The 14,987-nt window shown below is 45.7% G+C and overlaps 2 protein-coding genes across 2 annotated transcripts in view; one reads left to right on the top strand and one right to left on the bottom strand.

Annotated features, from left to right (window-relative positions):
- Polh (DNA polymerase eta) overlaps positions 1-2,011 on the bottom strand; it is a 34,648-nt gene extending 32,637 nt beyond the window's left edge. Inside the window, exon 1 of the mRNA NM_001108204.1 lies at positions 1,707-2,011. The gene's annotated coding sequence lies outside the window, so the exon portion shown is untranslated. The remainder of the gene's footprint in view (positions 1-1,706) is intronic.
- Positions 2,012-2,194: 183 nt separating this feature from the next.
- Xpo5 (exportin 5) overlaps positions 2,195-14,987 on the top strand; it is a 37,986-nt gene continuing 25,193 nt past the window's right edge. Inside the window, exons 1-11 of the mRNA NM_001108789.3 lie at positions 2,195-2,366; positions 3,942-4,063; positions 5,437-5,509; positions 8,133-8,270; positions 8,432-8,614; positions 8,880-8,906; positions 9,262-9,447; positions 10,047-10,123; positions 12,441-12,540; positions 13,159-13,242; positions 13,983-14,108. Coding sequence (NP_001102259.2) covers positions 2,262-2,366; positions 3,942-4,063; positions 5,437-5,509; positions 8,133-8,270; positions 8,432-8,614; positions 8,880-8,906; positions 9,262-9,447; positions 10,047-10,123; positions 12,441-12,540; positions 13,159-13,242; positions 13,983-14,108 — 1,221 coding nt within the window. The 5' untranslated portion in view covers positions 2,195-2,261. The remainder of the gene's footprint in view (positions 2,367-3,941; positions 4,064-5,436; positions 5,510-8,132; positions 8,271-8,431; positions 8,615-8,879; positions 8,907-9,261; positions 9,448-10,046; positions 10,124-12,440; positions 12,541-13,158; positions 13,243-13,982; positions 14,109-14,987) is intronic.

Raw genomic sequence — 14,987 nt, 5'->3', positions numbered from 1 at the left:
TATGTGCGTGTCTGGGCATGTATGTCATATCCCAGTTAGGGCATCACGGGATCAATCCTCTGTGTGCGTGTCTGTGCATGTATGTCATATCCCAGTTAGGGCATCATGGGATCAACCCTCTGTGAATATAACACCATAGCATTCATGAAGAACTGGGGGGTGTTGGTGAGACAGGGGCTCACTGAGCAGCTCTAGCTACCCTGCAACTCACTCTGTAGACCAGGCTGGTTTCAAACTCACAGAGGTCCAAACTGCCCCCTGAGTACTGTTCTCATGCAAATTTTAAATCTTGAAACACTTAGAAACAGTTGGACATAGAACATAGTGGCACACTTCTTAAGTCCTAGCACTCAAGAGGCTAAGACAAAAAGCTTTTAAGTTCAAGGCCAGCCTGGATTACATAGAAAGAAGAAAGCACAGCCACATATGAATGAAGAGAATAACCTAATACTATGTGAATACCCCGTTTCTCTGCAAATTTTCAACAACCATGCAACTATCAATAGATACCTTCAAGGATTGCTTTGTGAGGTTCAGTGATTTTCCCATTGTGTAATTCCTTTTTTGTTTTGAAGAATGGTTCTGAATGTCATGTAGCCCAAATCAGTCTCAAAACTTGCTCTGTAGCCACAGATGAACCTGAGCTCTTTGCTCCTCCCCACAAATGCTGAGATTACAGGCACAGGCCACCACGGTCATGGCACTGTGGTTTTTAAAGGTTCTCAAGATGATTTCCAATATGCACTGCTTTGCATACCAATGGCCTAGCACAAATAATACTTTTTACAGAAATGCAGGAAATGCATTATTTAAATACAAGAAACAGGTTATACAGACGAGTGAGCTAGCACCCAACTGTAACTTTAAGCAGTTATTTTTCAAGTTCAACTTCAAAACAGTGCCGACCCACTTCTACCACAGAGCTGCAATATTATTGCAAAGAAAACAAACGCCTTACAAATCCAACCCTTCACCTAAAACAAAGCGATCCAAGGTTTAAAAACCTTTACACTTAAGTCAGGCAACCCTTTGCTTTAGAGTGGCTTTTCTGTAATACTGGAACAGATAAAGCCAGAAAATGGCAAATGCACTGTCACAATCAATATAGGGTAAGTACCACAATCAATAAAAATATCAGAGGTAAAACTGGAAGCGAAGCTGTGATTTAAGGGCAACAATTTACTGTGAAAAAAAAAAACCCATAAAACATATGCAAGATAAGAGATAATGAAGCCTTTTAATTTATGTGTTCCTTTTGTACTTTTATGTATTGGTGAAAACCCAACGCAGTGACAAAACTTAAAGGACTACGTAAATTTGGGTTCGGCTTTTCTCCTTTTTGGTTTTGTTTTGTGAGGTCTCACGTTGTAGTTCAGTCTGGCCTCAAACTGGAAGCAATCCTCCTGCCTCAGCCTCCCAGAGGTATAGTGGGATGCCTTTTCAAGCATCTCAGTTCATCCCACTCTGTACAAAACACGTTTGGAGTCGGTCGTATAGTAACACGCTCGAGAAAATAAACACAGGTGAAGAAGGTTTAACAGTTACAAGAAAAATTCTTTCTACAAGAAAACTCTTTTAGAGACAATCTCAGGGCCTTCTCTCCCAGTAAGCATGTTTTCATTTCGACCCAGTCACTCCAAGTTAAAACCGACAGCTACAAAAGCAATCCGACGCAGCGATCGCGAATCGCGTTTTAATGTTCTTACCAAGGCGACAGACACCTGTCAAACTGCCAAGAGCGATGCTCCGGGTTCCGGGCTGAGTCCACTGGAAGGAAAATGACAGCGTCTAGACGAGGTCGTCGCCTTCCCAGGATCAGGTCAGTAGGTTCCGAGAGAGACTTACTGCCTGTGGTGACACAGAACCGAGTAGTTATCCCTCGGATCCTTCCGAGCAAACAGCCTTCAGAGCCTGAAGGTTTGCGCCCCACAGCAAGCCCAGGGGAAATTAGGAGTTCAGCACCGCGCGCGCTGAGAGAGACGGTTGATGCGCCTGCGCACCGCAGAACTTCCGTCCCCAGCCCCGCCCAGCCAGGCGCGGCCCTCACATTGAGCCGCCACTTCCGCGCGCGCATGCGCCGTGGCTGACCCGGCGCATGCGCGGCGCTGGGTTCTTCCCAGCTCCAACCTCTGGTACTCACGCTCCTCCTCCCGTTTCTCCACCCCCAGCCCGCCGCGGCCCGGTATCAACGTGTGGTCCCGCCAGGGGAACCGTGCGTACCTCGTGCTCCTGGGACGCCGGTGGTTTTCCCGGCACTAGCCATGGAGATGGAGCAAGTGAACGCGCTGTGCGAGGAGCTAGTGAAAGCGGTGACGGTCATGATGGACCCCAGCTCTACCCAGCGCTACCGGCTGGAAGCCCTCAAGGTAGCTGGGGTCCTGGCGGCCTGGGCCTGCCCCGAGACCCCTATCCCAGGCTTCCCTCACGGCCTCTCCAAACTCAGTTCGTCTCCCGCCTCTGCGGCCTTTGGACCTCCCACTCCCTGTGGGGAGGGTGGCTTCTGGTCGCGGCCCTCACCTCCCACTTGAGTCTTCTCTTGCTTGCGCGCTTGCCTTTGCATCGCACGCAAGGGTCCCTAACTGTTGCACATCCCCTAGCCACTTCTCAGTGGCCCTTCTGCCCGCTCCTCACTTTTTTTCACTCTAGATCACACCGCGGTCACCACAACCGCAGGGTGCAGCGGCTCTGAAGCCAGAGCAAACCCCATATTCCCTGGCTTCGGGGAGCGCACGTGCAAATTCCTGCCCCAATGCCACCCTCATTCTTCCCTGCTGATCACTCCAGACTTGTGCTGATTCTAGATCCCCGAGTGTCCATTTTCTTACATCCTTACGTCCTTCTATCTCTTTCCAGTCTTGGGCATCTCTGGGGCTGATTTGTAATGCTCCTTCCATGTTTATAGCTGTGAGATATTCTTCGGCTATTTTTGCGCGAAGATGAGCTTTACCACTGGCTTTGCATTTGCAAAGGGGCACTTTGGTTTCCTGGAAGTAGTTTTCTTGCATCCCGTGTGCTCTCTGCCCCAGGGTCTAGCTCAGGTTTTGCTATTTGGGAACGCTAATACCTGCAACAGAGCTGCTTTTTCGTTAGAGTGAACGCCAACATATAGATGTATGTAGCGCAGGATTTGGAATCAAACAACTCTGTTCTCTGTTTTTTATTATGAAGAATTTTACGTAGGCACAGAAATAGACCACCACAATGATCCCGAATAGGCCTATGACCCAAACTCAGATGATACAGAGATTTGCTTGTTCACTGTCTCTTCCTGGCACCCGTAGTTTTTAAAGCTAATTCTAGAGATTGACATTCCACTTGTATGGGTATATCTCTTAACATTTTTTTTTACTCGTTTAGATCCAGTTTATTTTTAGTATTAGCATGACTAATATCAAAATGGAGAGTGTCTGCATTACTAGTCTAGATTCTCTCATCTTAAAAATACAGCTAAAAGGACAGCAGATAATCCCTGCTACTGGGGAGACTAAGGCAGGAGATTCAAAAGTTAAACCCCTCCCTGAGCAACTTAGTAAGACCATTTCTCAAAACAAGTAAACAGAACAACCTTGGGAGATGGCATAGAGGGTGAATTGCTTGTAATTATGGCTGGCTACCATAATTCAGGTGTAGGGGAGGAAGAGACTCACCAGCCAGTCTAGACAAATCCTGAGTTCCAGGTTCTCAGAGAGAAAGACATTCAGCTTCAATCTCTAGCTTCCATTTGAATGTGCAGCTCTGTCATTGTGAACATATGCATGAAAACACTGCACACGTACAGTAAGAGAGGAAGCCGAGGATATAGTTTAGAGGTATTGGGCTTGCCCTGCTCGTGAAAGGTTCAGTTCCCAGTAGCACACACAGTCGGCTAAGGTTGTACTTTTATGATTTTTAGTCTCTATTTTTCATGCCTCCCCATGGAAATTTAACGTTTCTTCTTTCAGTTTTGTGAAGAGTTTAAAGAAAAGTGCCCTATCTGTGTCCCATGTGGCTTGAAGTTGGCCGAAAAAACACAAATTGCCATCGTCAGACATTTTGGCCTTCAGATCCTGGAACACGTTGTCAAGTAAGGAACTCTTACCACTATAGCTTGTTGAAGAGAACAGCTCTTTAACCCTTTCACGACCACACAGGTGCTTTCCCAGTGACGAGAAATAAACAATGATTACTAAGGATGAACTCAGGATGTTGTTCTTTCTTCAGGAAAGTGTGTTAAACATATTAAATATTTAACAAGCCAGGCTCGGTGAGTCACATTTAAGGCTTAGCACTGAGGAACTGAAGCTAGAAGATGCCACAAGTTTAGGCCTTCCTAGGCTACATAGTTCTACTATAGTGGGCTACAGAGTGAAACTTTGTCTCAAGAAACCAAATTTTAAAAAGAAACAGAAAAGCTTTTTTGTTTGTTTTTGAAGAGCAACTCTATTATTGTAGATGGCTAGATGGAGAAATGCTGATTTGTGACATGAATCCCATATAAATGCTAAGTGATGCATGCATGCATGCATGCATGTATGTATTTCTATTGTTCCTGTTCTGGTCGAATGTGGACTTTTTTTGTCCATTCTCTGAAGAGTACAAAGTAGAAATATCCCATTTCCCCCCCTCCCCCCAGCTGGGGACTGAACTCAGGGCCTTGCGCTTGCTAGGCAAGCGCTCTATCACTGAGCTAAATCCCCAACCCCTACAAAGTAGAGTTTTTAAATGGACTATTTGTTTATGTGTGTAAGTGCTTTGCCTGTGTGTGTGTGTGTGTGTGTGTGTGTGTGTGTGTGTGTGTGTGTGTGCGCACCATGTATGTACCTGGTACCTAGTTAGATCCCTTGGAGCTGGAGTTACAGATATGATCAACTGCCAAACTCAAGCTCCCTGCAAGAGCAGCAAGTGCGCTTTGCCATCTTCCTGGTACCAAGAATCTTTTTAAGATTTTATTATATCTTATTAAATGTGCATTTGTTTGAGTATGTGCTTGTGAGGGCAGATACAGAGGTATTTGATTCTCCTGGAGATTGTAGGTGTTTCTGTGCTGCCCAACATGGGTGCTGGGAGCCAAACTCAGGTCCTCCTAACTACTGAGACATCTCAGAAGTGTAATTTCCTTATTTTAAAGGATTTTTTGTTTTGTTTTGTTTGTTTGTTTGTTTTGGGGTTGGTTTGGTTTAGTTTGGTTTTTTGCTTGTTTGTTTGTTTGTTTTTGAGACAGTCTCAATGTAGCCTTGGCTGTGCTGGAATTCACTATGTAGCCCAGCTGGCCTTGAACTCAGAGAGCGCCTGTCTCTGCCTCTGGAGTGTTAGGATAGAAGGTGAGTGCCACCACAGCTGGCCAAAAGCATTTCTTAATGAAACCTCTAACATCATATAAAGCAGGAAACACAGATATTCTCCCGTGAAGAGAAGACTGCTGACATGGTTTTGCTGGTTTTCTGTTTTGGTGGTCAGGTTTCGGTGGAACAGCATGTCTCGATTGGAGAAGGTCTACCTGAAGAACAGTGTCATGGAGCTGATTGCAAATGTGAGCAAGGGGTATTGGGAGGCCATGTTCCTAGGCAACTGTGCCAAAAGTCATGACTTCCACGTAGGTCACCCGGGTGACTAAGGAGAGACCGGAAGAGGTTAAAGATGCTCAGCAAATGAATGAAGAAGCTTCTTAAAGAAGCTGGGTGTGGTGTCATACACCTTTTACCCCAGCCCTGGGGAGGCAGAGGTGGGCAGATCCCGACGCACTCCAGGCCAGACTGGTCTACACAAGTGAGTGCCAGGACAAGGAAGGCTGCATAGAGAGACCCTGCCTAAAAGGAAAGATTCTTAGGTATAAGTTAGATGGTCATAACACCATCTTCGTATCTTTTCCTTTTATCTAAGCTGAACTACGGTGATACATGTGGTGAAATACAGAATGGATTTGTTTCAACCTTTAATAAGACTTCAAACGTGTTATAAAGTGATGGTCTTTTTACTTCTTTAATTCAGACAGGTTGTGGTAATAATTATTATTTTTTTTTTTTAAAGATTTATTCATTTATTATATATAAGTACACTGTAGCTGTCTTCAGATACACCAGAAGAGGGCATCGGATCTCTTTACAGATGGTTGTGAGCCACCATGTGGTTGCTGGGAATTGAACTCATGATCTCTGGAAGAGCAGTCGGGTGCTCTTAACCGCTGAGCCATCTCTCCAGCCCGGTAATAATTATTATTAATCGGAGGTTTCTACCCTACCTTTGACCATCTAGTTCCCAGATAAAACACAGAACCTTTACATTTATGATAAACCTTTAAAGCGCTAGAGCTGGGCAGATATGCACCCTCTAAGCTATTAGTATCTACTTCTGCACCAATAACCCTGAGTTATGACTTGCCATCTGGGCTGCTCTTGCTTTCATGAGTTACCTGCCTCACGGCATCTTCTCCTGTCTACTTTCTTCCCCATTCCTTCATGAGCTCTTGTCTCGGACCCCAAGTCCAGGAACCAAAGCTGCCTACCTCTCCTGTCCAGCTATAGGCTGGAGGCATCTTTATTCAACCATTAGCTTTAAATTAAGGAGCAAGGTCATATAGCATCCCTTGGTATACTGAGTAAATCCTCCTAAGGAATCTTTGATGTAAATTAGATGATTGTAAGAGGATCCTCAGAAGGACTCCTCTTCCTGGGAGCAGCCGGCCTTGGAGTCCAGTGTTAGCATTGTAGGACATAGCAACAGACCAGACCTCAGCCAGCTGTCCACATAATCTGGATGGCCTCAGACTCTCCTTCCGGGATTCAAGATTTGCCCCACCATGCCAAGCCGGTCTTTCCTTTTTTTGAGACAGGACTTCATTCTGTGGCCCATGCTGTCCTCCACTTGAGAGCAGACCTCCTGCCTCAGCCTTCCACATACTGGGATTGCAGGCATCAGCCACCATGCCTGTCTTTTCTGTTATAACAAAGGGCAGGAAAGGAGATCCCTGAGTATTTGGTGAGGCTGCTTTTTGAGATAAGGTCACATGAAACACAGAGTAGCTTCAGTCTTTCTGTGTCGTGGAGAATAAACTTGAATCTCTGACACTGCTGGGTGCAGCCTTACAGGCAAGCACTAACAATCCGGCCTTGCACTACTTTTAATAAGAAAGAGGCGCTTTGCCAACTTATGGATCCGTTTAGCTAGTGGAGACCTATAATTTACTACTCCAAAGAGACGAGCATTGATCACTCATCAATTTTAATGTTTAAATTCTTGGAAGACAGAGATAGTGTATCTTTCTCTTTAGTATTAGAACTTCTGTGACTGTAGTGCTCTTCAATGCCCTACCGATTTATCAGTGTTCCAGTTTATTCCTGTATTCCACTTTGGCCTTTAGAACTCCGAAACAGTGTGAAAGTCTCTTTAGTTCGTGAGTCAGAGCGACTGTGCTTTCCTGGCTCTGTGACAGCTGTTCATTAGCTGTGGAAACAGTGACCAGTGAGAATGCAGGCCAAGTGACACAGACATGGAGAACAGGTTAGGTTCAAAGAAGACCTGATGATCAGTGTTGTGCTTCCGTTCATGTAGAGGGCTGGGTGTGGTGAGTGCTTGGCGTGTATTGTGAGATCAGAAGACACCTTGAGGTAATCAACTCTTCCCTTAACCATTTGGGTTCTGGGGATGGAACTGAGGTTGTCAGCCTTGGCCCCCAGTGCCTTTACTCACTGAGCCATCTCCTGCACCCCTCTCCACCCCCGCCCCCCCTTTTTGAGGCAGGGTTTCATGTAGCTGACCTCAAACTTGCTATGTTTCAGAGAATGGCACTGACTCATTTTTTGTCACTGTGTGTACACACTCAAGCACAGACACATAGTAGAGGATGTCCATGAAGGTTAGAGGGCAACTTTCAGAGGCCCACCATGGGTTCCAGGTCACCAGGCTTACACAGCAAGAACTTAGCCTGCTGTGCCATCTCGCTGGCTCTGAGGAGGACTTGCTCTTCTGATGCTCCTATCTCCCCTTCCTGTGTGTGGGATCACAGGTGTGTCCTCCTGGAGCTCAGACCCTGGGCCTCAGCAAATATTGTGCCACCTGAGCCATATTCCAAGTGCAAGCATTCTGTGTCTTTACAGCGCAGTTTTCATGCCTAGAAGTCCAAACCTTAGAGTCTTCACGATCTCATTCTTTTTCAGGGAACACTGAGCATTTTGGAGGAGGAGAACCATATTAAAGATGTTCTGTCTAGAATTGTGGTGGAGATGATCAAGCGAGAGTGGCCTCAGCACTGGCCTGACATGCTCATGGAGTTGGACACTCTCTCCAGGCAAGGGGTATGGAGTGCATGTGTGACTGCATGTGCTTATGTTAGAGCAGGCTGACGGCTTTGCTCTGTAGCCCTGTCGTGTCCCTGGTTTTATCAGTAGCAGGTCATCTGTTTGCATGTGTCCATAATCTAATGCTTTTGTTTAATAGCCTCTTTCTCTTGGCCTAGGAAACACAGAGGGAATTGGTGATGTTCATCCTTTTGCGACTGGCTGAGGATGTAGTGACCTTTCAGACACTGCCCACTCAAAGAAGAAGGGATATTCAGCAAACGTTAACACAGAACATGGAAAGAATCTTGAATTTTCTACTCAGTACACTTCAGGAAAATGTAAACAAGTACCAGCAAATGGTATGAATTTCTGCCCTGCAACACCCCGTCTTCCCCGTGTCCACAGCTGCGTGTGCTGAGCAAGAACTTGTCTCAGCCCTTGAGAGGCTGAGGCAGGAGATACTATCAGGTTGAGGCTAGCCTGGGTTATACAGTGAGCTTCAGGCACAGTGGCGCTATATAGCAAAGATTTTGTCTGAAAACCAGGTCCTTTATTGGAACATAGGAAGTTGCTGCCTGGTCTTTTACTCGGTAAAACTTTGGTTTCTTTGTTCTTTTCTTTCAGAAGACAGATGCCTCTCAGGAAGCAGAGGTGAGTGCACTGTGTGGACCTGAAGGGAACCTCTTAAATGCTCAGTATGGGTAGGTGGACCACACGGCCTCCGTGCTGGGTGGGTTTTGTCTGTCCCCTCAGTGCTCTAGGGGAATGGTAGATAGACCCTCTTGAAAGAGGGTGAGCGGCCGCACTTGGCAGCGCGTTCTTATTCATCGGGGCTCAGAGTGCTCAGAGATGGCTGCATCCCAGGAACAAAACTGAGTCCCCTGCCAGTAATTCTTCCAGAAAAATCGTTTTTCTGACAAATCACCTTTATTTTAGAACTTGAAAATAGAAGTTTAATTGAAGCCTTAGTTGTCAGGACCTAATAACCAGCAGTGATTTCACACAGGCTCAAGCCAACTGTCGAGTGAGCATCGCGGCACTGAACACGCTAGCAGGCTACATTGACTGGGTGTCTTTGAATCACATTACTGCTGAGAACTGTAAGCTGGTGGAAACTCTGTGCCTGCTTCTCAATGAGCAGGAGCTGCAGTTGGGAGCCGCTGAGTGTCTTCTCATTGCAGTCAGCAGAAAAGTGAGTAAGCTTTGCAGCAGTGCCCAGAGTACCTGTGAGGAAAAGGATGAGTGCATGGTGGCAGCAGGTGTGCTGACAGGAACAGGAAGCGAGGGAAGTAGAAGCTGGGAGAGCCTATATATTTTGGAAAGCCCCCCACCACCCTACTTGATACATTGTACATCTGAAGATTCCACACCTTCCCCACGCAGCGCCACCAACTGGGAACCACGTGTTCAGATACCTGCCCGGATAGAGTCCATTCTCATTCAGACCACTGCATATTGAACCCATTCTGTCCTTGGTGTTTCCCAGTTCAACTGTGTGCTTCATTGCATTTAAAATGTGTGATTTATCCTTGAGCACAACTTACTAGATGCTTCCAACCCCCTTAGACAGAAATTTGCAGCATTGAAATTGTTGGCATAGGATATTGAAATCTATTAGGCTTAACCCCCTGGCACTTGAAGAGCCATGATTCTTGCCATTTGTGCGTAAAGTAGTATTAAAGTTTAGAGCTCACCATAGTGTCAGTTAGAGGTGTAGGAGACGTCAGCTACTGGATGAAGAAGGTTTTGTCTGTGTTTTTGGATGATGTACTGTCCTAACCTTGGGCACAGGGCAAGCTGGAGGACCGGAAGCGCTTGATGATCTTGTTTGGGGACGTGGCCATGCACTATGTTCTCTCCGCCGCACAGTAAGTCTGCCTTTCGGGTGCTGTGGGCCTGGGTGGGTTTGGGTTTGCTTGGATGTCTTGTTTGTTTTTCATTTTATTTTGTATATATTGTGTGTAGGCGTTGGTGTGTATGTATGTGAGTCCTTTATTGCTCCTTGTTTATTTGAGCTGACATCTTACTGATCCTGCTCTGATTGGCTAGACTAGCTGGCCAATAAGTTCTAGAATCTGCCTGTTTTCAACCCTGAACTGGGGTTACAGGCACACACCCAGCTCTACAGAGGTGTTCATAAGTCAAATCAAGGTCTCCATACCAGGACAGAAACTATTGGAGCTAAACCCCAGCCGTTAATTTAGGTGGGTGTTTTGGTGCAAAGGATTGAACGACAAACTTCATACATGCTGAGAAAATACTCCACTGATCAGCTCACCTAGTTCTACAGTATGGTTTTTATTTCTTTAATAATTAAATTTTTATTGAGAATATATATAGATTTATTTTCTGTATGTGAGCACACTGTGTCTGTCTTCAGATCCCATTACGAATGGTTATGGGCCACCATGTGGTTGCTGGGAATTGAACTCAGGTCCTCTGGAAGAGCAGCCAGTGTTCTTAACCGCTGAGCCATCTCTCCAGCCCTGAGAATACTTTTTTTTAAAAAAACAGTATATTCTGATGACAGTGTCCCCTGTCCCAAGTTCTTTCAAGCCTCCCCTACAGTATGCTGTCTTTTGCTTCAGTTTCGTTTGCTGCTTTAGGCAGGGCAGGGGTGTACAGGAGCCCTCTGTGGGCTGCCCTCCTCTGCAGGCTTCTCTCTGAGTCCAAGGACAAGTGTGGACAGACAGTGTGTGCCCGGGATCTGGTTTTTAAGGAATTCTGGTACCTGAGTGATAATGACCGCTTTGGCTGGCACAATTTGTCATTATGGCCGAGGTGTCCTATTCACATTTCTTCAGCTGGTTACACAGCACACCCACCCACCCACCCACAGACTAGGAAAGCTGCCATTCAAAATGGGCTGCTCTGCACAGCCAGCCCCAAGGCCACCTGAGTCCCACGCTTTCTCATTCTCTCGTGCCTCCAGGTCTCACTACTGCGTCTGCGTCTCACATCAACTGTTACTCATGCTCATTAGTGGCAATAATCTTACTTGTCTCAGACCAGTTTTCACCACCAAAAAAAAAATTAAATGTAGGGTTTTTTGTTTTCGTTTTTGTTTTTTTTTAGAAGAGCTATTGGGTTCTGATGAATTTTGGATCTAAAGTCAGTATTTTAAGAAAGTGAGAGAGTTTTTGTTTTGCCTTGTTAAAGGTGTGCACACTTCTGCCTGGCTGTTTTTGTTCTTAAGACAGAGTCTCATTATATAGCCCTGGCTAGCCTGGGACTCAGTACATAAACTAGGATAGTCGCAAACCCCAGGAAATGCCTGCCTCTGCCAGGGTTGAAGGTGCGCACCATCACGCATGACCAAAGGATTTTTAATTACATTTAATTATAATTTTAATTACATCTCTTTATATGCATGAAAGTGTACACATGAAGACATCATAGTATGTGTTTGGTCAGAGTACAACTTGTGGGAACTAGTTTTCTCCAAACACCCTGGGGTCCCAGGAATTGAACACAATTCTGTATTTTGGTGACAAGTGCCTCCCTCTACCTGCTAAGCGATCTAGCTGGTGGAAGACATAAAATACTTTTTTTTTTGTCCCTGGTATAAGAAATTGTTACATTAATACCCAGTTTCCCAAACCCAAGAATCTGTGCGAGGCCTCCTGGGTATTAGCCAGTCTTTGTGTAGCTGCTCACAGGTGTGTGTGCTGGCTTTGCAGTGAAGTACAACTCAAGTGGTTCCAAAGGACTTTTATGTCTAGGATCAGAGTATTTAATGATAAGGGAAGGTATTGCATTCAGCCATGTTCCACATCAATCTCAGTGTAGGATTTTGTCATTTTTTATTTTGGTTCATTGTTTATTTGAAACATTCTCACTTTGTATCCCTGGTGACCTGGAGCTAGCTGTGTAGATCAAGCTAGGCCTCCATCTGCTGGGGTTCGAGGCAAATCGCACGTGCCTGGCTTGGTGAGTTTTTTTGTTTGTTTGCTTGAGACAGTTTCTCTTTATAGCCCTGGCTGTCCTGGAACTCACTACGTAGTCCACACTAACCTTGAACTCACAAAGATCTGCCTTTGCCACCTGGGCTGACCTGGTACTTGTTTTTTGACTTTAGTAAATACTAAGATTGTACGTACGAGGCAGACAGGCAGTAGAACTTACATGTTGTGGACTCCTTTCTTTGATGATGCACAGCTAATCACAGTTCTCTTCCTCAAACAGGACTGCTGATGGAGGAGGCTTGGTGGAAAAACACTACCTCTTCCTGAAGAGACTTTGTCAGGTGTTGTGTGCTCTGGGAAATCTGCTGTGTGCACTGCTGGTAAGCATGGGGCTGCTTGGGGAGTTGTTCACTTAGCAATCATGGTAGCACTTTGCCACCACACTGATGGGAGCTGGTGAGGCATTGTTCTGCCAGTGTTTTTCATGCAATTCTATAGATGAAGTCATCGCCAATAAAAAGGTGAATATGGGTGCATTGCTGGGTCGTTGCTGATTTCCTTCCTCGACACAGAATCTCACTATGTAGTTCTGGCTGTCCTGGATCGCACTGTGTAGGCCTGGTTGGCCGCAGATCCACCTGCCACTGTCTCCCAAGAGCTGGGATTAAAAGTGTGTGTGACCACACCCGGATTGAAATGATGAATAGAGGAGTCGCAAAAATATGAATAGAACAGGTCTGATGAAGTCATGTTTTCTTATAGCCTTTGATTTTAATTTTTTGAGTCACTGTCTCTTTGTAGCTTAGTCTATTCTTAAACTGAGCGTGCTTCTGTCTCAGCTTTCTGGTGATGATAACAGGCATGGATCAAGGCTAAATGGATCAACACATCAGGCATTAAATGTTATCTCTTTCCTGTTTATTATCATTCTCCCTACCCCCTCCCCACCTCTGTTCAGCTGCTTCTTACTCATTAATGTGCTCCGTTTTCTTCTTTAGGCCTTAGATGCTAACATACAAACACCGGTAAACTTTGGAATGTACCTGGAGTCTTTTCTTGCTTTCACAACCCACCCAAGTCAGGTAAGCTTTATATAAATAGCTTATTAGTATCAGGATGGTCAACCCACATCACACATGACAGCCTGAAGTATTTCCTATTCATGTCTGAATGTCACTTCACTGAACCTAAGAAAGGACTAGAGGGTTGCTTTGAAGTGCCCGGGACCTAGTGGGAAGGCTTAGTGGGTAAAGAGCGCTTGCCGTGCAAGCCTGGCCATCTTGTAAGTCCCTGGGCCCACGGTGATAGGAGAGAACCAGCTTCTGAAAGCTTATGACCTCCGACCTCTGGCTCTGACATACAGAGACAGATAATGAAAAGAGAATATTAGTCTATTTCGCCATCACTTCACTGTCTTGGTCAGCAGCTTTTCCCAACAGTGGCTGGCTTTCTAATTGTGCTCCATGGGGTGTGTGGCCTAGATGATTTGAACAAAAAATATTTAAATTTAAAAGTTTAGTGAATTTTGTTACTTTGATATTAATTGCATTCAATTCAATATTTTTCTCGTCACTTTGTGATTCTAGTTCCCTTCATAACAGAGAGAGTTGAGTGGTGTCCTGACCATACTGCAGGGCTCACAACTCTCTTATTGAGTGTCATAGCGAGTCATCCATCCTGATGTGCTGCAGAAGTTACTTCAGAATGGAGTGGTTTCTTCCTATGGAAAGTTATTTTTGAGAACTGCTAGGCTGAGTGACAGTCTTGCTCAAGTAATATCTACATCCGTAAGCTGATGTGTAGGTTTTTTGTTTTGATTTAGTTTCTACGCTCTTCAACCCATATGACGTGGGGAGCCCTCTTCAGGCATGAAGTTCTGTCCCGGGATCCGTCGCTGTTAGCGGTGATACCAAAATATCTTCGTGCTTCTATGACGAACTTGGTCAAGGTAACCAATGGAATCCTGAGTGTGCAGAGTGTCTTAGCAGTGGGATCCTGAGTGTGCAGGGTGTCTTAGCAGTGGGATCCTGAGTGTGCAGGGTGTCTTAGCAGTGGGATCCTGAGTGTGCAGAGTGTCTTAGCAGTGAGATCCTGAGTGTGCAGGGTGTCTTAGCAGTGGGATCCTGAGTGTGCAGGGTGTTGGTGAGAGTACATAAGACTCTGGCATTGTTGAATCTCTTAAACTCCTCTAGGAGAATTCTCCTGTTGAGGAGGAAGTCAGTGAGAATGGCTGTCATACCTGTTCTTCAATAGTGTAGAACACGTAAACAGAAAGCATGAAGTCGTGCTAGGGGAAGAGCAGGACTCAGGAATGAACTCATCGCTGCTTAGGCGGTAAAGCAGGAGTAGCAGAGTGTTTTGCAAATGCGTGAGGGAAGAAGCAGGTAGATTCTAAGATGGAATGATGTCTAAGGATTGTTTCTGGAAGTCATGAGCGATGGGGCTGCACATAGGGGTGTGGTGACAGTGACGGCTCGCTCTTCAGAGACCTGCTCATAGGCTTGTGTGGGAAAGTCTCAGATCTGGGAGAGCTGCAGCTGCTGGACCTTTGTTGATCTTCCCTTTTCTTCCCCTCCCCTCCCCTCCCCTCCCCTCCCCTCCCCTCCCCTCCCCTCCCCTCCCCTCCCCTCCCCTCCCCTCCCCTTCCCTCCTCCCTGGGCTTTGGACATACTAGGCAAGATGCACTGACACACATACAAACTCAACGCCAGCTCTTCATCGTAAGGTATAAAGACAGAGAACAGGAGGACTCTGTTTCCTCAAGAATTTATTTAACACATACTGTGTTCTAATTTTGTTATGGTTTTACAATATCTTTTTGCATTGT

This window comes from Rattus norvegicus, chromosome 9, assembly GCF_036323735.1.
Source record: "Rattus norvegicus strain BN/NHsdMcwi chromosome 9, GRCr8, whole genome shotgun sequence".
In the NCBI taxonomy this organism is placed as follows: Eukaryota; Metazoa; Chordata; class Mammalia; order Rodentia; family Muridae; genus Rattus; species Rattus norvegicus.
This window is presented reverse-complemented; position numbering and strand designations above follow the sequence as displayed.